The sequence below is a fragment of the Aspergillus candidus genome (genome assembly GCF_002847045.1).
Source record: "Aspergillus candidus strain CBS 102.13 unplaced genomic scaffold BDW47scaffold_6, whole genome shotgun sequence".
Taxonomy (NCBI): Eukaryota; Fungi; Ascomycota; class Eurotiomycetes; order Eurotiales; family Aspergillaceae; genus Aspergillus; species Aspergillus candidus.
In genome coordinates, this window is record NW_020194011.1 from 615,671 (window position 1) to 639,264 (window position 23,594).

At 52.9% G+C, this 23,594-nt stretch overlaps 10 protein-coding genes across 10 annotated transcripts; 5 read left to right on the plus strand and 5 right to left on the minus strand.

The window, feature by feature from the left end:
• Positions 1–729: 729 nt before the first annotated feature.
• On the plus strand, positions 730–2,532 carry BDW47DRAFT_115671 (RBR-type E3 ubiquitin transferase; the record flags this gene model as incomplete). Its single annotated transcript, XM_024814827.1, has 1 exon — positions 730–2,532. The coding sequence occupies one exon, from the start codon at positions 730–732 to the stop codon at positions 2,530–2,532; it is 1,803 nt and encodes a 600-aa protein (XP_024675130.1).
• Positions 2,533–3,182: 650 nt separating this feature from the next.
• Positions 3,183–6,662, minus strand: BDW47DRAFT_100528 (uncharacterized protein). Its single transcript, XM_024811456.1, has 6 exons — positions 6,213–6,662; positions 6,153–6,157; positions 6,052–6,100; positions 5,181–5,998; positions 4,306–5,129; positions 3,183–4,218 (listed from the first exon to the last, which is right to left on the minus strand). The coding sequence occupies exons 1-6, from the start codon at positions 6,315–6,317 to the stop codon at positions 3,404–3,406; spliced, it is 2,616 nt and encodes an 871-aa protein (XP_024675131.1). The 5' UTR covers positions 6,318–6,662; the 3' UTR covers positions 3,183–3,403.
• Positions 6,663–6,705: 43 nt separating this feature from the next.
• On the plus strand, positions 6,706–7,837 carry BDW47DRAFT_75469 (MMtag domain-containing protein). The gene is made up of 2 exons (XM_024819767.1): positions 6,706–6,927; positions 6,995–7,837. Exons 1-2 carry the CDS (start codon positions 6,890–6,892, stop codon positions 7,758–7,760), a joined length of 804 nt encoding a protein of 267 aa, XP_024675132.1. The 5' UTR covers positions 6,706–6,889; the 3' UTR covers positions 7,761–7,837.
• Positions 7,838–7,842: 5 nt separating this feature from the next.
• Positions 7,843–10,822, minus strand: cwh41 (mannosyl-oligosaccharide glucosidase). Its single transcript, XM_024811457.1, has 7 exons — positions 10,470–10,822; positions 9,917–10,393; positions 9,696–9,853; positions 9,605–9,650; positions 9,165–9,543; positions 8,197–9,103; positions 7,843–8,142 (listed from the first exon to the last, which is right to left on the minus strand). Exons 1-7 carry the CDS (start codon positions 10,714–10,716, stop codon positions 7,894–7,896), a joined length of 2,463 nt encoding a protein of 820 aa, XP_024675133.1. The 5' UTR covers positions 10,717–10,822; the 3' UTR covers positions 7,843–7,893.
• Positions 10,823–11,032: 210 nt separating this feature from the next.
• Positions 11,033–13,542, minus strand: BDW47DRAFT_123175 (FAD dependent oxidoreductase-domain-containing protein; the record flags this gene model as incomplete). Its single annotated transcript, XM_024816002.1, has 4 exons — positions 11,033–12,207; positions 12,269–12,334; positions 12,784–13,167; positions 13,227–13,542. The coding sequence occupies 4 exons, from the start codon at positions 13,540–13,542 to the stop codon at positions 11,033–11,035; spliced, it is 1,941 nt and encodes a 646-aa protein (XP_024675134.1).
• Positions 13,543–14,776: 1,234 nt separating this feature from the next.
• BDW47DRAFT_123176 (Elongator subunit IKI1) lies at positions 14,777–15,969 on the plus strand (the record flags this gene model as incomplete). The annotated part of the gene is made up of 3 exons (XM_024816003.1): positions 14,777–14,935; positions 15,029–15,170; positions 15,239–15,969. 3 exons carry the CDS (start codon positions 14,777–14,779, stop codon positions 15,967–15,969), a joined length of 1,032 nt encoding a protein of 343 aa, XP_024675135.1.
• Positions 15,970–16,094: 125 nt separating this feature from the next.
• On the minus strand, positions 16,095–17,219 carry BDW47DRAFT_75500 (SNAP receptor SEC22). The gene is made up of 5 exons (XM_024819768.1): positions 17,117–17,219; positions 17,030–17,064; positions 16,821–16,930; positions 16,341–16,746; positions 16,095–16,283 (listed from the first exon to the last, which is right to left on the minus strand). The coding sequence occupies exons 1-5, from the start codon at positions 17,148–17,150 to the stop codon at positions 16,221–16,223; spliced, it is 648 nt and encodes a 215-aa protein (XP_024675136.1). The 5' UTR covers positions 17,151–17,219; the 3' UTR covers positions 16,095–16,220.
• A 181-nt stretch (positions 17,220–17,400) lies between these two features.
• On the plus strand, positions 17,401–19,097 carry BDW47DRAFT_75528 (uncharacterized protein). The gene is made up of 3 exons (XM_024819770.1): positions 17,401–17,666; positions 17,735–18,214; positions 18,272–19,097. Exons 1-3 carry the CDS (start codon positions 17,478–17,480, stop codon positions 18,950–18,952), a joined length of 1,350 nt encoding a protein of 449 aa, XP_024675137.1. The 5' UTR covers positions 17,401–17,477; the 3' UTR covers positions 18,953–19,097.
• On the minus strand, positions 19,097–20,711 carry BDW47DRAFT_75525 (short chain dehydrogenase/reductase family protein). Its single transcript, XM_024819769.1, has 5 exons — positions 20,339–20,711; positions 20,194–20,279; positions 19,976–20,140; positions 19,857–19,927; positions 19,097–19,790 (listed from the first exon to the last, which is right to left on the minus strand). The coding sequence occupies exons 1-5, from the start codon at positions 20,635–20,637 to the stop codon at positions 19,242–19,244; spliced, it is 1,170 nt and encodes a 389-aa protein (XP_024675138.1). The 5' UTR covers positions 20,638–20,711; the 3' UTR covers positions 19,097–19,241.
• Positions 20,712–20,853: 142 nt separating this feature from the next.
• On the plus strand, positions 20,854–23,279 carry BDW47DRAFT_100545 (CLPTM1 family protein). The gene is made up of 4 exons (XM_024811458.1): positions 20,854–20,981; positions 21,043–22,101; positions 22,188–22,673; positions 22,726–23,279. The coding sequence occupies exons 1-4, from the start codon at positions 20,940–20,942 to the stop codon at positions 23,053–23,055; spliced, it is 1,917 nt and encodes a 638-aa protein (XP_024675139.1). The 5' UTR covers positions 20,854–20,939; the 3' UTR covers positions 23,056–23,279.
• Positions 23,280–23,594: the final 315 nt, after the last annotated feature.

Below are 23,594 nucleotides of genomic sequence, written 5' to 3' on the forward strand. Positions count from 1 at the left end.
CATGTCCAGCCCCATATCAATACCCTGAAAGAAGAAAGATTAGCCTATATACTTCCATACAAATCAGAGAACCATGACGCACTATTGTACCCCACACGCCTTCCAATCCAATTACTTCCTACTTCCAACTCACCTCCCCAGCAAGAACAAGAACAACTGCATCATCTTCCTTCTCTCTGCTGATTGCTCCAATCGGTTGCTGGTCAGAGAACCGGGATTCAATCCGTGAACCATCGGGTCGCCAAATCGCCCCCCACTTAATTCTTTCGGTGCTCGCCATCCCCCTCCATCGTCCCTTTTTTTTTGCCCTTTCCCCTCACTATTTATTTTCGCCCCCTTCTCTTCTCGCCTCCCTTCTATCGATCTTTTATGACTTGGTTCTATACCTTCTCGTTCCTGACTTTCGCTTCTACTGGTGCTATCGGTTTGGAGTCATATTAGCGGTCAATTTCCATGCTTGCCGGCCGATCTTCTCGGTCTTTGGCCTCCCCGGGAAGACCCCTCCTGCCAGAGGAATGACGGTGACGAGCGACAAGATCAGAGACAACACTCTATATAAACGATTCCGGTTATGACTGACGTGGCGACCATTGCATGCCGACGTTGAAGCTCCACTGATTGCCTGCACCACTTGCTTATCCATCGGTCCGGGTCACAATCGATCAAGCAAATTTCCCCTCTTTTGCTCTTCTTTTCTGTCTTCCTCCCCCGATCATGGCAGACTCCGACATGCTCCTCGAGGACGACCGCTCCGTTGAACTGTCTACCATCTCCGCCATATACCCCGAGATCATCATCGACCCCGCCTCGCCGTTCCGGGCTGTTCTGGATTTACCCGTCAAACCGTCAACCCCGCTGCGGGTATGCTTCCATCAGAACACTGACGTCGAGCTCCCGACGATTCTGACCCCGCCCACATCATTCGACGAGCTTGTGCCGGTTGATTTCAACAAGGATGTCCACGTCATCTCTTATTTGCCTTCCCTCCGTCTCGAGATCGACCTTCCCGAAAAGTATCCCTCCGATTCCTCGCCTCGCGTCCAACTTCGCACCGACCCTCCTTGGCTACCGTCTGACATTGTCCAGCGGCTCATAGACGATTGCGAGCGTCTTTGGGAAGAATGTGGGAGGGGTCTGGTGGTTTACACGTATATCGATCATCTCCAGCAACTGGCGGAGACGGCGTTTGGAATCGACGATATCCCAGACGGAGAAGTGCGGCTTCCTCGCGAACTGAGAGTCGCATTGCTGGATTTCAACAGCAGGACCGAACGAGACAAGTTTGAACAAGAGACCTTCGAGTGTGGTGTTTGTTTGGAGCCAAAGAAGGGCACCATTTGTCATCGCCATCTCTGCGGTCACGTCTTTTGTGTCCCGTGTCTGCAAGACTTCTACAACAACTGCATCACTGAGGGAGATGTGGACTGTGTCAAGTGCCTCGACCCCGATTGCGCCAAGGAACTCGACAAGGAGAATGTCAAAGGCGCGGCGAGCAGACGGAAGAAGCACGGGAAAACTCTGACACCGGGCGAGCTCCTCCAGATACCACTCGCACCGGAGATCGTACAGCGCTATGTTTTTCTGAAGCGGAAGAAGAAGTTGGAGGCGGACAAGTCCACCGTGTACTGTCCCCGCCAGTGGTGCCAGGGGGCCGCGCGTTCGAAGAAACACCCAAAACCGGAGGACCCTATGTCAGAGGACCTGGATGCGTCCGACGAAGAGGAAGGCGGACCGGTATTCGATCCCCTGGGCGATGAGGCCCAACTACCTCCCGTGGCGGATCGGGTCGCCATCTGCGAAGACTGCAACTATGCCTTTTGCTGCGTATGTAAAAAGGGATGGCATGGCGAATTGGTTCGGTGCTTTCCTCGTCGCGAGGCCGAGCTGTCGGTGGAAGAGAAGGCGACAGAGGAGTACCTGAGGCGGTACACCTCCGCTTGCCCAACATGCAATGCCCCCTGTCAGAAACGCATGGGCTGCAACCACATGAAATGCTTCAGATGCGACACCCACTTCTGCTATCTCTGCTCGAGCTGGCTGTTAGAGGACAACCCCTACCGCCACTTCAACGAGCTCAACAGCAGCTGCTACAACAGACTCTGGGACATGGAGGGTGGCGACGGTCTCAACCCTGACGGCGCCGCGATCCTCCACCAGATCCCCGCGGAGCTCCTTGAGGACGACAGTGATGACGACGATCTCCCCGCGTGGGATTTCCAGAACGAGGCCGACAACATCCCTCGTCGACAACCTCCGCCTCCAGCCCCCGCTCCTCCACGCATCCCCGGAGGCGGCGGCCCCGGAAACCGTGAGCGGGGTCGCAATGGCCATGGCCTCGACGCTGCAGGGAGGGCAGCCGCCGCCGAGAGACAAGCACAGGCACGGGCAATGGCCGAAGTCCGGGGCCGACCAGACGCTGATGCCGACGATGCTCAAGCCCGGCAACGCGCGGGTCTCCAACGATTCCTAGATCTGGTCCTAAACGACCGCGAAGACGAATGGGATAGTGACGAACTGGACGATGACTTTTAAAAACAAAAGTTTACGCAACATCGTTTTCACATACACCGCCGTTTGGTCATAATGAAGAAATCCAAAATCATTGCCTTGAAGGTATACTGCTTCTATCTCCCCGGATATTCCCGGGTCGTTTTCATTTCTCGTTCCTTCACCCTAATCTCATTACTTTTACGATTTACCACCCATACAATCTTGTGTATGTACGACTCAACCTTGCATTGATGACGTGACGACGCCTACCTACTACCTACAATATGTATCAACGAAGGCTTTGTTTTGCTTTGGATTTTAGCGTTACAGTCTAGCCAGCTGGCTATGTACAGACCTGCTTTTGTCACTTTGATATGGATTATGATGTCTTTCTCTTTTTCTTCTTCTTCCTCTTTTCTTTTCTTTCTATTTACTTCTTTTACTCCGTTCGTGTATACCATGGATCCAGCGGGCTTGATTTGTTCTGGTCGTGTGTATTTCTTCATGCGGCCTGTCTTTAATGTTCTGTGATAAAGGGATATACAAATACATATTTGGATTTACAATATATGACATGATTTTCTATACACGCCAATAGTCCATATCTGCGGTTGATAGTACATACAAGCATCACTGCTTGAAGAACCAAGCTTTATCGGTTTCATACTTGATGGTATACTGAATATGTATGCATGCAAAAAGAAGTATATAAATAAATAGACAAATAAACAAACAACTCAAAAAGGATCCCGCTAAACTCAACTCAAATCCAAACAACATCCCGAAAGCCCAATCAATCAATATGCAGGCGCTTTGCTCAGTAGGTAATGACCAGCCTCCTCATCCCCATCCAGTACATCTCCAAAAAAAACACATCAGAAGATAGAAAGAAGAGGCAGAAAGGCTACTGCTACTAAACAACAAGAAACTGATCTTCCTCTTCCTCGTTTGCAGCGCTTGCGTGCCCGTCCCCGCCCGCCGTGTTCCAGTTGTACCAGAACTCGTAGCTCATGACCGTGTGGTCTGCGTACATGAGAAGCACCCGGTACCGACGCGAGGGGTTCCATCCGCGCCAGGGCTCTTCGGGTTGGTAGGCGTTTGTTGCTTGGGCGTGGCATTCTGGGAGGGAGAGGGGGTATTCTCTTTTTTGGGCGGTGTCATTGTGGGTGTCTCTGCTGTGGAGGGTGGATGTTGATGTTGATTTGGATGCTTGAGGGGTAGAGGAGAAGTGTGGTTGGGTGATTTGGGATGGTGGGTGGGAGGGTGGTGTGTCTGCGTCGTCGGTGGGAGGACACCGGTAGCGGAAGGAGAGATCGCTGGCGTCCACGCCGCGAGGGATGTAAGGCACGTCTGGGGGCATCTCGAAGCCTTGGATGGGGCTGACGGTCATGCCGAGGAGGGGGATGAGGGGCCGGTCGCCGTACTTTTCCTGGCTCTCAAAGGGGACGATCCAGTCGACGCGGAAGGAGAGGCCTGTGGACTCGGACTCGGTGAGGGCGATGACGGCGGCGCGGCCTTTCTGCGACGCGGCGACGACGATGCCGTGCTCGGGGATGTACTTGACCATGTTGAAGCGGTCGCAGGCGCGGATGGAGACGATGGGGTGTGTGAAGGGCTGGCGGAGGGGCGCGCCGCAGACGACGCTGGCATGGGAGGCAAAGGGGTGGGGGATGAGGCGGATGTCCGTCTGGGAGAAGTGGAGGATGGGGAAGTTCGACGTCAGGGGAGCTGGAGCCGGGGGAAGAAGACCTATTAGCGCCGTCTCCGCTTGCCCATACAGTCCAGGATCATCGGGGAAGGCCCTACGGGACATACGATCAAAGACCTGGTACGCGGCCGCACCCGATGTGGATGCGTCGCCACTCTCCGAGGTATCGTCGTCCGCTTCGTCCATTTCCCGGTCGTCGTCATCGTCGTCGTCGTAGGTGTCCTCGTCGATGGCCGAGTAGTCGTCAAAGTACTCTTCCGCGCCGTGGATATCGCCCCCGAGAGCTTCTGAGAGTGCGAACCGGAGGAATTCTGGCGTTGTCAATGGTCCATTTCTGGGAAAGAGGGGGTTCTCATTTGTGTCATCGTCATTTTCGTCCAGTGCCTGGAAGATCGCATCGGTGTTTTCTTGAATTGCTGGTACCTCAGTGACCATGTCCTCGTCGGAAGTATCCTCATGGCTCGCGGTATCTTCGCGAATAGACCCGTCAACGGCCCGATGACTGAATGCGTCCGCGGAGTCAGACGGACGCAGGCCGCTGGCAGAGGTTGGAGGTCGGGTTATTTCTGCTCGGTCCGAAGGCGTCGTGCTGCCTGCATGATAAGGGTGCGATCTGCCAGAATCCAGACTGTCATGCTTCCCTCTTCCGTGCCGGATAGGCCCTGCTGAGCGGCTGTCCCTGGTGATGCAGCAATCTGCTCCAAGTATGTCAGGTAAGACCGGCTGTTCCGGTTCGGGCTTGGCAACAGGAGGGAAGTAGTTGTATATGTGCGAGGCATTAGGTATGCGGGAGCTCAGCTTCGTGAGGTCGAGCATCGACTGTCCGTCTTTCAAACGACGTTGAGGAAGTCCTCCACACGCTTCTTCGGTGGATTTGAGTAAATGAAAAGTCCGCGGATCCAGAGCCAAGACGGTCCAACCACGTTCAATGCTGGGTCGGTTAGTGACAACGAAAGTCAGCGAGGGACGAAGAAGATCTTACTCATTGCCCAGGGTTTCCGGGAACGATTTGAAGCTGATATCGTTGAAATGGTACACGTTGAACGGACCGAGACTCTCCCATACTTTCCAGACAAGGAGTTTGTTGTCAATATCCGTACTAACCATCCACGTGCCGTTGGGATCCAGGTCGCAGTTAAAAAAAGATACAGAGGGGATGTTCGAAAAATGGCCGGTATACGTCAATCTGATGTTTCGCTTCCGGTGTTTGTCCGGCATGAGATTCCGCAACTGCTTGAAATGCTCACTGGTTTTGATGTCTAGCCAGGTCTGGCCGTAGTCAGTGAAGTCATCCTCTTCCTCAGGATGAACCGTCGAATCATGGCTGTGTCCAGAAGCCGGGTTGACCAGGGCAAAAGCGAACACGGTCACCAGACCCGTGTTCGCGGTCACAGCAATCAATCGAGCAAACTTGTGGATGGCCAGGCCCCAGGCACTGGCTTCGACGTACTCGACGAAAAACGGATCGACCTGAGATCCGTCCAGGGGGCACTCTTCGTTACCCTCTGTGGCTCGCGCCAGAGCCGAATATATAGCTTCGACACGATACCCGCAGACATTTCCAGAATCAGTCGCCAGCAGTAATACCTCCTCACGACCCAGATCATCGACGAGGATACTGTTGATTGCGTGCGGAGTTACTGGCGAAATATAGCCAGCGCTATTGGGTTCTTTCATAACGGGGGCAATGATCATTCTAGGTTTAGAGCCTAGAGTCTGCGATGACCCCGCCGGCTCCCAGACATAGATCCGCTGGCTGTACGCAGTAAACAGTAAATTACGACGTTGCGAGAGTGCAATCTTCAGATCATTAGCCGGAGCGCGCACCTCAAACCCATGGACACGCAACTCACCAAATTATTGCGCCATGTTGCTGTCTGAGGAGGAAATGTATCGTGTGCTCTGTGACATCGTTCAGCTCTGTTGATTGTCTCATGCAAATAGGAGATCATACGAGAACTAGAAGACACTGTTAGTTGTCACATGTCCAAATGGAAGAAATAGCACCACACACTCTTTGCTGCCCCTTTTCTACATTCAACGGTCTCATGTGTAGCCCTTCTCTTGAGCGAGCCATTCCCCCGGACAGCCTTCGCTGGGGGTTGTTATTGGAGGCCATCCTCAAAAGTTATCACCCAGGAATCCAGACTTTGGTATGGTGCGGAGGGGCGCGCTCTGGAGCAAGCCAAGCCCAAAGCCCGCAACCCAAAGTATCAGGCAATCCAGCGGCGTGAATCAATCCGCCACGGCCACCAAACAGCGTATAAATCAATTCTAATATAGCAGGATCACGAAGGGCGCATATATAAAGACGCAAATGACATCACACCAGTCGACAAGGCCCTATCACTGAACAGCAGATTTGACAGTATAATAGTACTCATCATTGTCAAGCCTCAACGCGGAGGAGACAAAGACCGGAGAACTGAGCCGCCTGTAGTAGCTTTCCAGCAGCCGCGAGTAAATCAATCCGGGAAGTTATCTTTTCAAATGTGCGGCGTTTTCTGTTATGGCGGACGATGAAGTCAGTTCGTCCACCTTCTCACGGCATTGGCCGCCTTGGACGGCGCACGTGCCACATGCGGAGCTCTCGCCGCAACTCTCCTCCGTCCAATCCAAATAACCTGTCTTAACTCCACGGCCTCCTTATCTACCACGACCTTGGGGATTTATTTTGGATATCTTGTCAACATGGACCTTGTCGCAGGTGTTCGGAAAGAAGGCAGCCGGTAAGCTCCCTTCCCTGCCCCTCTCCCATCTCACAAAACAAGCTACTAACCCAAATGCCTTTATCAGTGGCGGTCGCGGCGACTTCAAATGGTCAGACGTCAAAGACTCCTCGCACCGCGAGAACTACCTCGGCCACTCGGTGATGGCGCCCGTCGGCCGGTGGCAACACGGACGAGATCTGAACTGGTATGCGCGGGGAGACGACAACGAGGAGGAGCGGGCGCAGAAAGAGCGCGATGAGAGACAACGTGTTAAGGACGCCGAGGAAGAGGCTATGGCGGTCGCGTTGGGTCTTCCCGTTCCGTCGAAGGGGGGAGAGGGGGGGTCGAACGCCAATATGATACCGTTGGGCGAGAAGGATGTTTCGCGAGCGGTTCGGGATACGGCTGCTGAGGAGGACCGTGATGAGGAGGATGGGGCGAAGGGTATTGGGTATGGTTCGTATGGGGGCAAGGCTACGTCTGGGGCGAGGTTCGATGATGGGGATAGGCTTGAGGGTGTTGGGTTTGATAAGGAGCCGAGGGAGAGAAGACGGCGGAGGAGTGAACGGAGTCGGAGTCGGAGTCCTGGACGGGACCGGAGGCGGGACTATCCTGATGATAGAGATAGGGAGCGAGAGCGCAGACACCGCAGGCATCGTGATGATCGGGACCGTCATCATCGGAGCCATCGTCACAGGTCGCGTTCCCGCGATCACGAACGCCGGCGACGGCGATCTCATTCACGGACTGGTAGCAGGGACAGACGACATGGTGAAGAACACGTCCGACGCAGAGAGGACCGGCCTCGCAGGGAAAGGGAAAGGGGCTCAAGCCGCTCTCGACGACATTAAGTCAACGTTACTTGTGCATTCGGTCATGCTGGAGTCGGGCGTTGGTGGGATTGGATAACAATAGTGTACAAACTGTCGCATTCTTTGACTCACTACTAGTACTTTGTCCTACATAAGCTATATCTGCGTATTCCTACAGCTCGTCATGGCCCTTGTTCCCACCGGCGGGAAGATCGGGCATCGACATCATCTTCACCACCATGCTAGTCCAACCAGTGAAGTGCTGGGTTCGCTGCCCTTTGCCTGTGTCGGGGTTGTACTGCTCCCACGCGAACCCGGTCTCTTTCCAATTCTCAAACACGTTCTCCACCAGGTTTCTCCGGAGGCTGGAGTACATCTCGCGGGCTTGCTCCTGATGAGGTCCCTCCTGAAGTGCGAGATCCTAAAGATTGAACGGTTAGTCATTGACAAGTCATGTGTAGGGAGTTTAACTCACGTAAAGACTCTTCAGCACAAGGTAGTTGATGTTAACCCAAATAGGGCTCCTCCAGTAATTCTCCGCTGTACCATAAAACTCATCCTTCTGGCTAAGACTGCGGATCCCATAATCGCTCCAGAGCTCCTCCGGGTCGGCGATCAGATCCAGGATGGCCTTGAGCCTGGGGCTCTCGGGACCAAGCATGCCCGTCAGGAAGGGCATAAGGGAAATGTACCCCTTGTGGCAGACGTGCACGCTTTCCTCGAACTCATCGATGGTAGCATCGCAGTACGTCTGCGCTTCGTCATCCCAGTGGAGGTCATCGATGTTCCGCTCGATGGCCGTTTCGTAAACCTTGAACTCCTCGACATCTTCCGTTTCCCCAACGGCCTCGGCGATACGGCGCAGGGCGCGGGTCATCATTCCCATCCAGCTGATGAGATCCACGTGCAGCTCGCCAGGGTGCGGTGGCTGAGCGCGAGGATAGTCGTCGATGCCGGATGTCAGGATGTGCTGGATTGAACGGCCCCGCCAGCGGTATGCTTCTCTGGTGGAGAATGCTTCGCGGTCGTAGGACTTGACGTCGCCGTACTGTGTCTTTCTATACCAGAAGTAGTGTCGCTTCAGAAGTGGGTAGATCGAACGGATGTAAGCCTCGCCCAGCTCCTTTTCTTGCACATAACCAGAGCGGAGACTATCCAGAACATCTCCGCCAAGTTCTTCCGTTGAGATGTTTTTCTTGGCATCCAACTTGTCGATGAAAGCCTCGAGGATGATAAACAGGGTCGGGGGGTTGGCGTAGTGAGGGTACTGGACCGTAAACTCAGGGGGAACTTTGCTGCGGGCTTCGGCGCCTAGGATCTGCTCGCGAGCAATCCAGCCATCTTCATCCATCAAGTTGATCCAGCTCTTGACGATCTCGAGCCTTGTTCATGTCAGCTAATGAAGACAAGAGTTTGATGCTGGGGACGGAGAGTAAATCATACGCAAGGCTTGTATCGTAATCCACCACTGGAATCAAATGGAACCCTTCATCCCAAAGGAACCCTCTTGGAAAGAACGGGCGAGAGGGAACGCTCGTGAAGAGATCCTTAGGTCCCTCAAAGATAGGCCGAGCTCGAGCCCTGGCCTCCTCCGTTTCCTCCCAGAAACCTTCGTTCTCCTCGTCATACTCCGGTGCTGCGGAACGGTCAACAACATCGGTCCCGTGGAAGAACCCAATGCCGCCAACAAGGTTGGACAGCATGGACTTGGAAAACTGCGAGTATTCCGCAGAATCGAATGGCGACTGCGGCGAAAAGACCTTTTCAAAACGGTCGCTGAACGAGAGCGAGGCGCTTTCGATCTCAGCGGTGACAGACTCGGCTAGAACAGTCAGTACAAACGAACAATCGTTCTTCGTCATAGCCATTGGACGAAGTCTTACATGTCAGCGGTTTGGGGGCAGATCCGGAGGAGAACAGGATATCAAACTGGCCAGTCAGCTGTCATTCAGCACGTCAGTCAAAGAAGCTTACCTCGAACGCGCCTTTGAAAACCTTCTGTACAAGATGAATGTTTCCGTCTCCAGGGTGGTGAGGAATGGTGAAGACCTGAGGAGCCGGGGGAGGATCGTCTGCTCCGTATTTTTCGATGCACTGGTTGATCTCGTTTTTCATCTGAGCAAACATAATCACTTTTCGACAAATATCAGCATCTATTCCACCAAATCTCATTGAGCAGAGCAATAGCAACTCACCCTTCGTCTGCCAAAGATGCTCCGGCGGCATAGTGGCACTAGACACGAAAGTCCGGTCCAACGGCTTATCCTCCCAAGTCGGATGCGTATGCTCAGGGTGCTCATTGCTCGCAGGTCCCGCAGTAACATCAATCGCAAAGTCACCAAGGTCCAACGTCGAGCCCGCGAGCTTGACATTATCCTCAAAGCCACGAGGGTCCACCTCGGTTTCCACCCCCAGGTCACCCAGCCCCTCCAACGCAGCATAGAAGATAACAGAGGTAGACTGGTCCGGGGGCGCATCGTCGCGAGGCACGCCCTTGACACGAGCAGCCCAGCTGCCTCCATGCTGTCCGCCAGGGACCTTGACAAAGTCAATCGTCATATCCACCGAGTTGCCCGCATCGTGGATCGTCTGCCGGCCGCCTTTGCGGATGTCGTACTCGTCCCAGCCGTATCCGGCCATGCCTTCGTTCTGTTCGCAGGTGTGTCTAAAGTCTTCACAAAGGAAAGCTGGGTTAGCACAGAACAATGCCAAATGAGAACCAGGACAGTAGGTATCTCCTATACGCACTCTGTTGCGCCGTGCCATAATCATCCACGTTTGCCCACATCAACCCGGCAAACAAACTATTCGCAATCCGAGGCCGCACCCCAAAATACAGATTCGGCTTGTAGGGACCCCATAGCAGCGACTGGTTGTTCGCCCTAGCGGCTTCTTTCGCCAGGACCGATGTATCGTGTTCCGAGGCCTGGCTGGCGAAAACGGCGAGGGAATGGAACGCCAATGCGCAGAGGGCGTATATATTGAGACGATGCATTTTCTCAACGAGAACGCATCAGAGATATTGACACTAATCTCACGGTTTGAGGGGTGGTCATTAAGCTTCTCTCGGTAGGTCCGCAGATTGTTGGGGTTGATCTGGCTTGAGCGGAGGAGCGTATTTACCTCCGCAATTACGTGGTCCAAGCTCCAGTCAGGAACCATACTTACATAACTGTCTCTACTGGCTTGCGTCATAGATCAACTTGCGCTTCGTTTGTCTTGAATCTACAAGCTATCATTAAGGAACAAAGTAGGATGCATGGAAGCATCCTAAAGTAAGTAGATTGTGTATTATCGACGTATCCTTGGTTCTATATGAATTTCCGCGGATCAAGAGCGCCAATCTTTGCACTCTTCGCGGCCCCATCAAATACAAACTCGCTGATCACCTTTCCAGTGCCAGGGGCATTCTGGATGCCCCAGCATGTGTGTCCAGCAGCAAGGTACAAGCCCTTGGCTCCAGCGTGACCGATCAACGGGCCTCCTCGGATATTGGGCAGGTAGCAAGCCTGGCGCGCGCAAATCTCTCCATCGCGCAGCTCGTCAGACACACTCCCAACCTCGTTGACGATATCCTGACATCTCTCAAGGTCTACCTCGACATCGGCTGAGGTAGCCGGGAGCGGGACGGTCTGATCACCGTCACCACAGGCATAGACCGTAGCGTCAGGGCGCGCGTAGATCTCCGGCGCAGCGACCGTCGGACGCGAGGGCTTCGACGGGTCGAAATTGGCGGGGATTTCAATGTTAGTGAAAAGCGTGTACGCGCTGACAGGTCGCGTAGGTCGGATGACGACACTGTGCGCGCGCATCGCCGTGATGGGAGCTTCCGGCATGACGGACCTAGTCCACGGCCCAGCTGAGATAACAACATCTGTCGCCGGGATGGTTTGCGACTCGCCCGACTGCTTGTCTGAGTACGTGACCGACTGGACGGCATCTCCGTCGTAAGAGATATTTGTAACCGACCCGAGCGTGATCTTCGCACCCTTCTCCTCAGCCAATTTCGCCATCGACGTCGTAAAGAGATAAGGATGGACCTGGGCGGTCTCCCCGGGACCACTCATACTCTCGTAGCCTCTTAACAGCTCAGGCTCAATCCAGTCCAAGTCAGCAGGGACTTTGGCAGATTTCAGTTTGCCCAATGCCGCCGCGCTTCGCTTTTCGAGGGACTTGTGCTCTTCCCCGCCCTTCTTGTTCTGTTGACTGAGCGGCCGCCCCCGTGCCACTAGCTGGCCGCAGTTCACCTCCCTGTAGCCCCACCGATCTTGTCCATTGTGTTCTTGCGCGAGTTCGGTGTGCAATTTGTAGCTCAATGGCACAATGCTACTGGGGTACGCCCATTGTGCCAGCAGACCGCCCGCCTTGCCGCTCGCCCCGCCTGCGATCTCGCTCGCTTCGAGGAGAGTCACGGAGTGGCGAGAGGGGTCGAAAGACGGGTGTCTGGTCAGGTAATACGCTGAGCAGCAGCCGATGATACCGCCACCTGGGGCAGAGATGTTAGGACGGTTGGTGAGCGGGGTAGAGGGTCCGACGGGAGCACACACCGATGATCACGATTTCGCGGCGCTCGTTACTAGTCGACATTGTGCGGTACAGCGCGAGCCGGGATCCTAAAGTTCGTAGAGAAGCTATTGGCATAGGAAGATGGAACAGGTGTTGTGTTGGAAGATGGACGAGGGGCGCTATGAAGCATACGTCATTTGAAAGTCATGTGCCAAGCCTGTATATTGATTGCCTAAGCATAGATACCACATCACATAACATAAACAACAGGCAATTCACGATAGATTCCCAGATAACTCAAGTGTGGCCTCATATCTGCAAGACCCGTTGAAAGTTGGAGCACAGAAACGGTTCGCCAAATCCTACTCCGACCATGCATTCAAAAGTACAAAAGAAAAAGAAGAGAAAATAAACACATCGCCACAGTGCTAGGCCAGCAAAAGTGCACACAGAAGTATAAAACGCAAGTGACATGGCAAGAAATTGTCAAGAAGAAGGACGGGAAGGAGGGAGAGAAGAAGGAGAAGAAGTCAATTGTTCTACTGCCGTGACGGACTGAGCGGCCGGTTGAAACCTCCGACACGGTTCATGTACTGTCTGTACTCCGTCTTCTTCTCCTTCCGCACTCCGTAGACATCATTCCCAGGAACTTTGGTGTTCTTGGTGGTCCGGAATCTCGTAAAACCCATGCTGCGGCGCATCATCGCATCGATGTCGTCTTCCCCAGTATCATCGACATCCATATCCATCGAATCCCTCGATCGAATGTCGGGCTTCGAGTCTAACACCTCTTGTTTCTGTGTCCGATTATCCCTGCGATCCCCTCGACGGTCCCCTCGTGGGCCTCTCGGCGGCGGTGTCCTCGATGCATCTCTGTTCCCGTTGCGGATTGGCGATCGGGAACGATCGCGGTATCTCCCTGCTTTGGGCGGAGGGTTCCCTACCGACCAGTTAGTTCAATGTATGATACAGTCCCGTAAAAACACAAAGCACACGTACCTCGCCTCTCATGGTATCTTTCCCGACTAGGGCTCCTCTCTCTGTCCCTCATTCCCCTGCCGTCCCTGTCTCTATTCCCCCGGTCGCGGTCATGGCCGCGGCGGTCTCTGGACCTGGAACGATCCCGCCGTTTGTCTCTGCGATCTCTGGAACGCGAGCGATATCGCCGATCGTCGCGACGGACATCATCCCGGTCCCGCCGAGGACTTCTGGTCACTCCGAGTTCCGGTTCTGGGGAGCGCGTTTTCCGGTCATTCATATCCCACATTGTCGAGCTATCGACCCGTCGAGCACGTTTCGCTGGAGGTTCAGCCATGTCTGATAGTGATGTTCAGACAGTCGTAACGTTCTGGGGGTGGTGTGTTCAGGACGCGACCGACGGGGGAGGATTGTGAAATTTTGACTGTCGATCGGAGTCGTGTCGGAATTCCAAAACAAAAGGGGGGAGTATGCGGGTGGACAACTAGGTTTGGCGATTATTCATTATAGGACTGAAAATAAACAGGGGGTATCAAGATATTGTGGTATGATCTGCGTGGAGTTGAAAGGTTGTTGCGCCAGTGGAAGCAGAGGAAGAGAGTCCGGAGGAAGTTATTACGGGCGCCGAGAGCCACCCACTGTGCGGTTCTGGCCTTGGTGCCGCAACAAACAGGGAACTCAACCGTTGACTAGTCGCTGTTAGTGTTGATGGAGGCTATTCTTAGCATCTCTTTTCTTTTCTACTTTCTCCTTTTTTCTTATTTTCATTTTATATATATTCATTCAATGTGTATAATATATGATACATTTTCTAGGCGCTTTTTCCGAGTTCTATGAAGACTACTAGGTATGTGATAATATCAATATCTGGTACTGATACCATCGCCCGCAAAAGTCGCATACACTTCACGCGCATTGGACCCTCTATACTTCTGATATATCTTGTAAACTTGAAACAATACAAAATGGACTAGTGCTTCCAGTGTCCTTTCTGTGCTACGTTGCAAAACAATGGAGAAAACAAAAGGATGTTTCCACACCGTTAACCGCCTAGAATTTGTACTGCGACTATCTCCACCTCATTGCAACTTGATAGTCCATACGGGTCCTAATAGCATAATTACCCACGACTAACCATAGAGGAGGCAGGAGAAGGTACTGAAGAATTTTATACCCTACTTAACCAAAGGGTAACTTACCTATAACCGCACATTGACCATGGATTAGTTTCGCTGACTACCCTATAGCCATACTCGTCAATCAAGACAATGTCCCGATTGAATAACTTCACATCGGACCCTTCCCAACCCTGACCCTCCGTATCTCGGTATAAACCAAGGTGTTGAATTCCGATGCAGACGCCCAAACCATGGACGGGCCGATCCGCCGAGCCGCGAAGAAAGATCCGCAAAGGGAAAAGATCGATCGTTCGCTGGAATTCTTTTACGTCCAGTGCTTCGACCCCTCCAAATTCATGCATCAGACAGCCCCGCACTCGTCACCCCGTCCAACTATTGATAGGATACCGAATTAGATTCTCTTGGGACTACTGTAGTTCCCTGAATAGAGAGATGGCCCCAACCAGCTTATCTCATCGGCAAACCCACAATTTGCTGTTGATTTCCAAGCTTCTCGGCCACCGTGATACCGCGTCACCCCTCACCTTACTCATAGATTCCTTGGAACAGCCTGCGACTCCATTGATCAAGGAGTATATCAGACGCGCAAAGGTCAGTATCTCCTTCTCGTTTGTCGCATGCTGAATATCCATGAAGTGTGGGGTTATTGGCGACAAATACGGACTAACCTCGATCGCATGACAGATCTCCAAAGTCCATGTTACACTCATCGCATTCGAGACCCTCAAACCATTAGATGGAGTTGATTCATTCATCTTTGCCCGGAGAAAGAACCCCTCGGAGATCGCGAAAGAAGTTGCTGCGGCTCAGCAGAAGACACCTACCCGTAGGCAGACCCCCCCCCATATGCCATCCAATGTCCGAGTCCTTTCTTTATTGACCCACACTATGTAGGGCGCCTCATCTTGATCGACTCGATCAATCCTCTTCTCCGCGCCCAGCGAGCCAATGCGCACTTCCACCTCCCTACTTTCCTAAGCTCCTTTTTGATACCGTCGAGCCCCTCTGCGCCCAAGGGTGATACATCACTCGTCGTGAACTTCCATAACGATGTCCCAAACCCTCCGACCCAGTCACCGTACCAACCCTCGCCACTGTCCACCTTGAGCTTCCTAGCGACAACCGTAATCACGCTACACTCTTTCTCCCATATATTGGCCCAAAAAGCCGCTCGCGATCGCAGTCTGGCAGCGCCTGTTTTCGGGCTCGCCGAGGAGCAAGATGGTGTCCTCTTGGGCCGACTGGATAAGCCGATCGGCAACGAGTCCACGCAAGGGATCGTCCTGGAGATGGAACACCGCCGGAGAAGTGGACGTGGCGTTCTGGAATGGTACATCCTACCCCCCGCTTCGAGCTACCCGCCCAACCAGCTCAAAGAGATTGTCACCTTGCTCGACGATCATCCGCTGTATCGACCTCCACAGGATCCAAGCGCCCAGGAAGGCGAGGAGGAACCGCAGTCCACTTTTGAACTAGGTCTGACCGACCGGCAACGAAAGGACAGAGAAGGTGTGGTCCTGCCATACTTTGATGCCCAGCAGGGCGATGGCCCCGGCGAAGGGGGCCGCATCTTATACGACATGGGAGAGGAAGACGATTTCGACGAAGAGGAAGATGAGATATAGCGTGCCCCTCTTCCTGTCCCTTTGGCGCAGTGTATGCGTGGTTTACCTAGCTCTACGGAACATCATCTGCCTTCGCCAAAGAAAAGCTTCCATTGTCAGACAAGCCTGCTCGTCATTCATCTAAACGATCCTAACGGCTTGGGTGATTGACTAGAGGGCAGTGTCCTGCAGCCGCCCTTTAAAAATTATGTATGTACACGGGTGTGCCTATGACCGGATACCCACGAAAGACATGACCACCTGCGACGTGGCTAGAAGAAACGCAACCAGAGGAAAAGAATAATAAAGAACCCAACGCCCGCAAATGGCCCATACTACAACAAGTCAGAACAGCATTCTAGGCAGGATAGCCGTGGGCGATTGAAACTCACCTGCTTCAACAACAACTCCCAGTTGATGCGGACCGCCGCTTTCCTATACTTTTTGCTATCCTCGCGCAGGCGCCCTGATAGCTCGCCCATGCGCTCCAAGCTATCACCACGGTACAGGAGATCCTCGATATTCTTGGTCATAACCTTGGTCACATCCCGCAGCTCATCGTTCAGCTTGTCGAGGTTCTGCGTGGCACGGCCATCCTGGTATAGCTTCTTGGTGCGTTGAATAAAGGTATCAAACTCGACAAACGCATACGGTCGCAGGGTCGGGGAATGGTATTGCGCAGCGGAGTAAGTGGTGGTGAATTCCGTCGCGAGATCCGCCAGATAGGTAAAGGCCAGTTTGCGAGGGTAGGACCGGTCGCATATACAAAGAAAGCAAATATCATCCTGGATCAAGTAGCTAAACAATTATCAATAAGCCACACACTCTCTCTCTCCCACAATGCGATCACATCATGCGACCTGTCAACTTACTGTAAATTATACTGCCCAGACTCAATACTGACCTGCGGCGCGGAATTGCGACTCAGGCGACGAAAGACCATTTTGACCTGCGACTTGATCTCGGCCAGTTCGGTCTCGGCCTACATAATCAAAAACACCTTGTCAACGGTGACTGGCCTGTGGGGAATTCACCATGCAGGTGTAACAAGCTAGCTAGCCTTCACAGCTCCCTCACTCACCTGTTCGTCATCGACAGACGCAGCCAACATCAGGCCTGGAACGTCAGTCAACCATCCCCAGCACAACACCTCCGCATTACAACATACCATCAAGCCGGGCGATCTGAGTGGATCGAACCATCGTGTCGAAGTGTTACAGCACAAGTGGAGATAATCTTCAGCTTTCCAAGCGATAAGCAAGCTGTGACCTGTTCTGTCTGTTTTGTTGTCCTGATTCTAGTATTACGCCGGTTTACCTCCTTGGCAGCTCTGGGGGATCAATGGCCCGCAAGGTCAAGGCGGTCAGAAGTGGCACTACGAGGAGCAGGTACGTAATGATTAACATCCTCTCTCTTGCTCTTTCCCTCTCTGTAAGTTCTGGTGATAAAACAGCATCAATGTCGCTGTTCCTCAACACCCTGTTATAGTCTGCTATAGTTCCAATCAGCCACCTACAGTCTAACAATGAATGATTTTCAGGAAGGGTCGATCTGGATCTAATGCAGCGGCACCGAATAAGACAGCCGACTCGGGCTCCGCTATGCCGTCGACAAAGCAGAAACCGAAGCGGAACCCCCGAAGGGCCGTGAAGGATAGATGGGCGGAGCAGCATTTGATGACGAGTGCTCAGTCCCCGCTGGTTAATATTGACATAGTCGTCAGTGCAAGTTGTGTTCTAGCCGCATAAATGCGGGACGGGACGACAAGAAGCTGATGCAAGTAAAGAAACTACTCGCGAAACCCGATGCCTGGAACTGCCTCGACGAAGCCGAGAAGGAAGAAATCTTGAATCTGCTTCCTGAAGATACGCACCCGAATCGCTACCCGTCCGCAGACGACCCCGACGCAAAAATCCCACCGCTACCTGAATCGTTCCTGCGATACTCGAACGAGTGGCGCGACGGCATCCGCCAATTCCAGTCCGATCTGGAAGATGGTCGCTACGACCCGGTTTGGGTCCGACAGGCCGAGGCGGCTGTGGCAGAGAGGGCAGCGGGGAAGTTCGACAAGTTCAAGGAAGAGGAGTTTGAGCAGTTCTGGGGCCAGAAGCAGAGGATGGACAGGACTATTGCTGCGGGGCAGAGCTCGCAGGTTAAATTGACGACACTGATTGAGCATGGGGTCATTCATGAAGGCGATGTTTGGCGCTACTCGCGCTCTTTTTCCAGGGGTCGCAATAGGGTCCTAGTGGAGAAAGAAGTGAAGGTTTGTGTTACTTTTTCCGTTGAGGTTTGTCTTCGGGCGTCGTATTGACTCTCATAGATTGTTGCCATTGACGGCTCACGCTTGTCGTTTTTGATGCCTCCTGGCCAACGCACGTTTCTCTCCTCGGTTCAGTCGTCGCCGCTTGTTTCAAAGGAGGCGGATGGCCCGTCGAATCAATCAGCCCCCGAGCCTACATCTCAACAGAGTGACTCCATGGAGACAGGTGGAGAAGTACCGATAGTTACAGACGAATCTCCAGATCCTGGAACATCTCAAAAACGCAAATCAGACGCCGAAGTCCAACCTGCGAAGAGGGGTCGCGGACGGCCCCCAAAGAACCCCCCGAAAACCGAAGCCGTCCCAAAACCTGAAGATATCGCCCCCAGTGATCCACCAGCGATGGCCGACGAATCTATTCCAACCCCACCACCAGATGGAGATACTCACGGTATCGCCAACTCCACGGAGCAGCAGGAGCCCGAAACCACCGATGAGAAAGCTTCTTCCCAACCTTCATCTAAAACCAGGCCGGAGGGCCCACCGAAGGGAACCGACGAGATCATAGTCACCGATATTCAAGGGCTTACTGCGCTGGGCGCGAAGATCATAGAATTGGACGGTCGTATCAAGGAGGTTCCAAACGGGAATGCGTGGAAAGAGTTCCGTTCTTACCGAAATAATCAGGATATGGGAAGTCTCTGGGAAGTCAGACAGGCTTGGTTCCTGAAGACGCAGTGATATTCGGGGTTTTTTGAGCACCGCTCTTTCGGCAGTTGCTGTTAGCCGGCTGTCCACTGAGGGACCATTGATCAGGTCGCCTTTTATCTAACTAGCCAACTTGAGTCGGTACACTGCGTCGTGGCTGCAATGCGCAAACGCCGAAGTAAGGAGGATGAGAATAGCATTAGCCATCACCTCTTCCTACTGTGCAATTTTTGAGGGGTTGCTTTGCTTTATGTTGTCAGTTACGTCACGTCAAATCATCCATTAAATATCATTAGCGCTACGTTTCACAAGAAAGCATAAATCAAGCATTATCAACTCGCATTCCTACACTATCCTCCTTAGACGGCCTGCTCCCATCCCCATCAACAGAATAGTCCACCGCAAAACTAGACTGTATAAAATCCTCCAACTCCTCACTAACAGTCTTCAACTTCTCCTTCACACTCGCCACGCCCTCCTGCCCAACAATATGACGCGAGGGTGGATTCTCATGCCCCCCGATAGCGGTGATCGCATAGACAGTCTCAGCAACCAAGACTTCCATATGCGCGGGGCTAAGCGGCGGATACATCGAGAGGACTTTGTCAGTCGAGAACGGGCCATCTTGGCCATCTTCGCTGGATGTATGGTCTGGATTGCGGGCATTGTCGGTGCCGTATTGGTTGTTTGGGAGCCGGGGAACGAGGCGGTTGAGGATGCCGCGGAACAGGGGCGCTTGGGTAGCGGAGGGCGAGTATATGTGTGACATGGGCGGGACGCTGGTGACTAGGTTGGTCAGGATGCCGATTTCGATGCTGCATTGGAAGATGGTGAGTTTGAGGTTGAAGGGGGCGATTTCGTAAGCTAGGCTCTGTGGATGGGTTTGTTAGTAGATGATTCTATGTAGTTGGGTTCCACAGATAATGGATATTCGTACGTCGCAGAATCCTTCCAGCGCCCAGCCTGCGGCGCAGTACATCCCCAGGCCGGGAGTGCCGATATGGGCAGCTGTTCCCGCGTTAGATACGATACGGGTTGCTTGAATGCGATCCTTACTGATTCCGGACAGAATCATTATATGTCCTGATCTTAGCCCGCGCATATGGGGCAGTGTGGCCTTGATTATATTGAGAGGACCGAAGTAGTTGGTCTCGAACTGGTCCCGGACCAGATTCAGTGTTTGTTGAGAAGCCGCAAGTTCTTCTACCGTTCCGATGAGAGCTGTATTGTATTTAGCTGAAGATCGCGATAAAGTGGTGTTCTACCATGCATACCTTGACTTGTGCAGCAAAGAAGGATATCTATTCTCCCGAAGGTTGCAACGGCGTCCGCAACCACGGCCTGGCACTCTCCCATCATCCTGCGCAGTATACGTTAGTCTATGCCAATTAAACCCCTAAGATCAGAGCACAATCGCACCTTATATCCAAAGGAGCCGTCTTGGTCCGGTCCGGCCATCCCTCATCCCGGTGACTCTCAATCTCCGCTAGAAAAGCTTCGAACCCTTCCCGGTGACACTCATCCCGCTCGAGGCTAAAGTGCGCTAATCCGAGATACACATAGTCCCCATGCGCCAGGACCTGGCGTGCGACCGAGATCCCCGTGGGTGAGTCCCCGGCCGTGATCACCCAGACTCGTGGTTCATTGTGTGCGGGGAACAGTGGGCGGGAATAATTGGGAGAGGAATGATGGTCCGACATTGGATCAGGGTCCCTCATACATTCAGGATTCCATCGCGCAGTAGAATCTTCAATCTAAATCCAGAGCAATAATCAATGAGGGTAAGGAGAAGCAGATATCAAACAATAGATGACAGTGATGATAATCTGGAGAAGCTGTAGATAAAGTGCGGAAGCAAGATGTCACGGGGCGATAAGGACCCGCCAGTATCAATGCGGACTGGACTGCCTGGGGCTGCTGCACTTCCGCCGCGCCGCTTCCTCGCTCTGGATTTTCTCCTCCGTGGCCTCTTTTCTCCCTCATCAACTTTCTTTCCTTTCTCTTCCTACTCCAGCGCACGATGCCGGAGCAGAGACAGCGCAGGAATGAGCCGGAGCAAAGCGTGCGTATGTCTCCTATTCTCTAAGTTCCGCCTTGCTGACAGCTTTGTTTTGATGATCTAGTCCGGCTTCAAGGGTGCCCTTCAGGGCCTAGCGATCTTCATTTTCGTGCAATTCGTCATCAGTCAACTTTTCGGTGGTAAGGGACAAAGTGAAGGTTCTGGTGGGAAGGCTGGTGGCATTCCCGATTTTGCCGACCGTCCAGCTCGCAGTGAGATCACGGACTACAGTCCGATCCCCGATATTGTTACCCCGATATGGCCCGCCGACAGCGCGGTGGATGTCAATATCTATGTGTCGCCGTCCGTTGTGCTTCCTACCTTGAGCAAACTTCCATCGACTGCCTTGGTTCTTCAGGAGAAGAACTTCACCGTTGGCAACTATAGTGACACCAGGGAGATCGACACGACCATCCAGATTCCCAAGGAAGTGCAGCAGAATGGCACGCTCTGGGCTCACTTCTTTGTCGGACTCACAGGGCACCAGTTGGACCCCGCGGCGAAGGATTACAGCACCGATAGCGCGACTCATTTCTTCCGTCCCTTGAACCAGTACCTGCCCAAGAAGAAGGCCAAGAAACTCAAGAACCTCCTGGCGGGGGATGAGGAAGAAGGCGAGGAAGAAGACCATACACCTGACGTCTCGATCTCGTCTTTCTACCACCCGAACTTTACTGTCTCCATAATCCCGGACTCTGGAACTCAGAAATACCGTAAAATCCATCCTGCGGTTCGTCAGCATGTGCGCCTGGAGTCGAGCGGCGCCCGAGACCTCTCTGGCCAGAATGCCTGGTACTATCCGATTGTCTTCCTGAACACCTTTTGGCAACTCAAGAGCCAGATGACGGAGCTTAACTCGACCGTGGAGACCGTGCCGTTGCGGATTACTCTGAACAATCTGCAGAATTGGAAATTCAGCATGATGACGAGTGTCGATGACAGCGCCAAACAGACTTCTCGACAGGCGGCTTACGGCCAGTCGACGCCCGGTGGCGGTGATGGGACCGAGTTTGAGATGGTCAAGGAGGTTCTTCTGAACACGAACATCTACCTCCTGGGCACGACCGGTGTTGTCACTATTCTGCACATGATCTTTGAGACGCTGGCTTTCAAGAATGATATCGTACGTTTGTCTTTTCTCCTTTTTGAGACCTTTCCCTATTCTGTGGTCGGATCGCATGGAACTAACGATATATCTCTTACCAACAGTCCCATTGGCGCAAGAAGAAGGATGTTGTCGGCACCTCTGTGCGCACCATCCTGGCCAACGTTTTTATGCAGGCTGTGATCTTCCTTTATCTCATGGACAACAGTGAAAACACTTCTTGGATGATCCTTGCCAGTCAGGGCTTCGGGATCCTTCTCGAAGCGTGGAAAATCACCAAGTCGGTCGACGTCCGTCTGCGCCCGCCGCCGCCTGGATCATTTTTCTCCTTCCTGCCTTGGATTGTGGTGTTTGAAGACAAGCATAAGCTCACCGAAACGGAGAAGAAGACCCAGGAGTATGATGAGATTGCCTTCCGCTGGCTGTACATTCTTGCAGTGCCTCTTCTGGCCGCCTACGCCGCGTACAGCTTGATCTACAACACGCACAAATCATGGTACTCGTTCGTAATTGAGACCCTCGTGGGCAGCGTCTATGCCTATGGCTTCCTTATGATGGTTCCCAGCTTGTACATCAACTACCGCTTGAAGGTTTGTCTGCCCCCTCCCGTAATCAACAAAGATTGACTGACTCCTCGTCCAGTCCGTTGCCCACATGCCCGGAAAGGCGTTGACATACAAGTTCCTCAACACCTTCATTGACGACCTCTTTGCCTTCACCGTCAAAATGCCGTGGCTTCACAGACTCGCAACTCTGCGGGATGACGTGATCTTCTTTGTCTGGCTTTACCAGGGCTGGAAGTACAAGGTTGACTACAACCGTGTCAATGAATTTGGCCAGGGAGGCGAAAGCGATGACGAGAGCGAAGAACCCGCTTCGGATTCTGCCCCAGCTCCTGCGACCGCGGACCCCACCCCGGTTAAAGCGTCTGGCAAGGAGAGCTCCAAGGCTCCCACTCGCAAGAGAAAGTGAACTACCTTCAGACTACCTGCCCTGTAGGGTTTCCGTTCACTCCGTTCTCTTTGTTGCCTGCCATTTCGATGTCTGTTTTAATGGCAGTGTGTTTCGCTAAGTGTATCGTCTATTCCCGAGTTGTTGCAGTTAGTCGGGTCTAATTTTGGGATCTACCTTGAAAGTTGAACTTAATAGTGTAGTAATAGAACAAGTTAGTAGTACATCAAGGTTGAAAAGTTGTCCTGTCTATATTAGCCTCTCTCTCTACTATACTCCAAGGATGGCACCAGTTTATACTATGTATTAAGACAGAAAAGCTAGGACTAACGAAATATCAGTTAGATCTCCGTAAATCATAAATATTTATATATCTGATGCGGACAAAATTAGCTCACATGCAAGCAAAATGGTCGTATGGTAAGAACACTTAGGTCTACAGTCTACACAGATCGATCAGGGTGAAGCCGAATTAGCCCAGTTAGTCATTTCCCGCGACCATCCCGAGGCCCAAACTGCGCAACAGACATCAACAAACACGCTCAACCGGGACAGGGTCC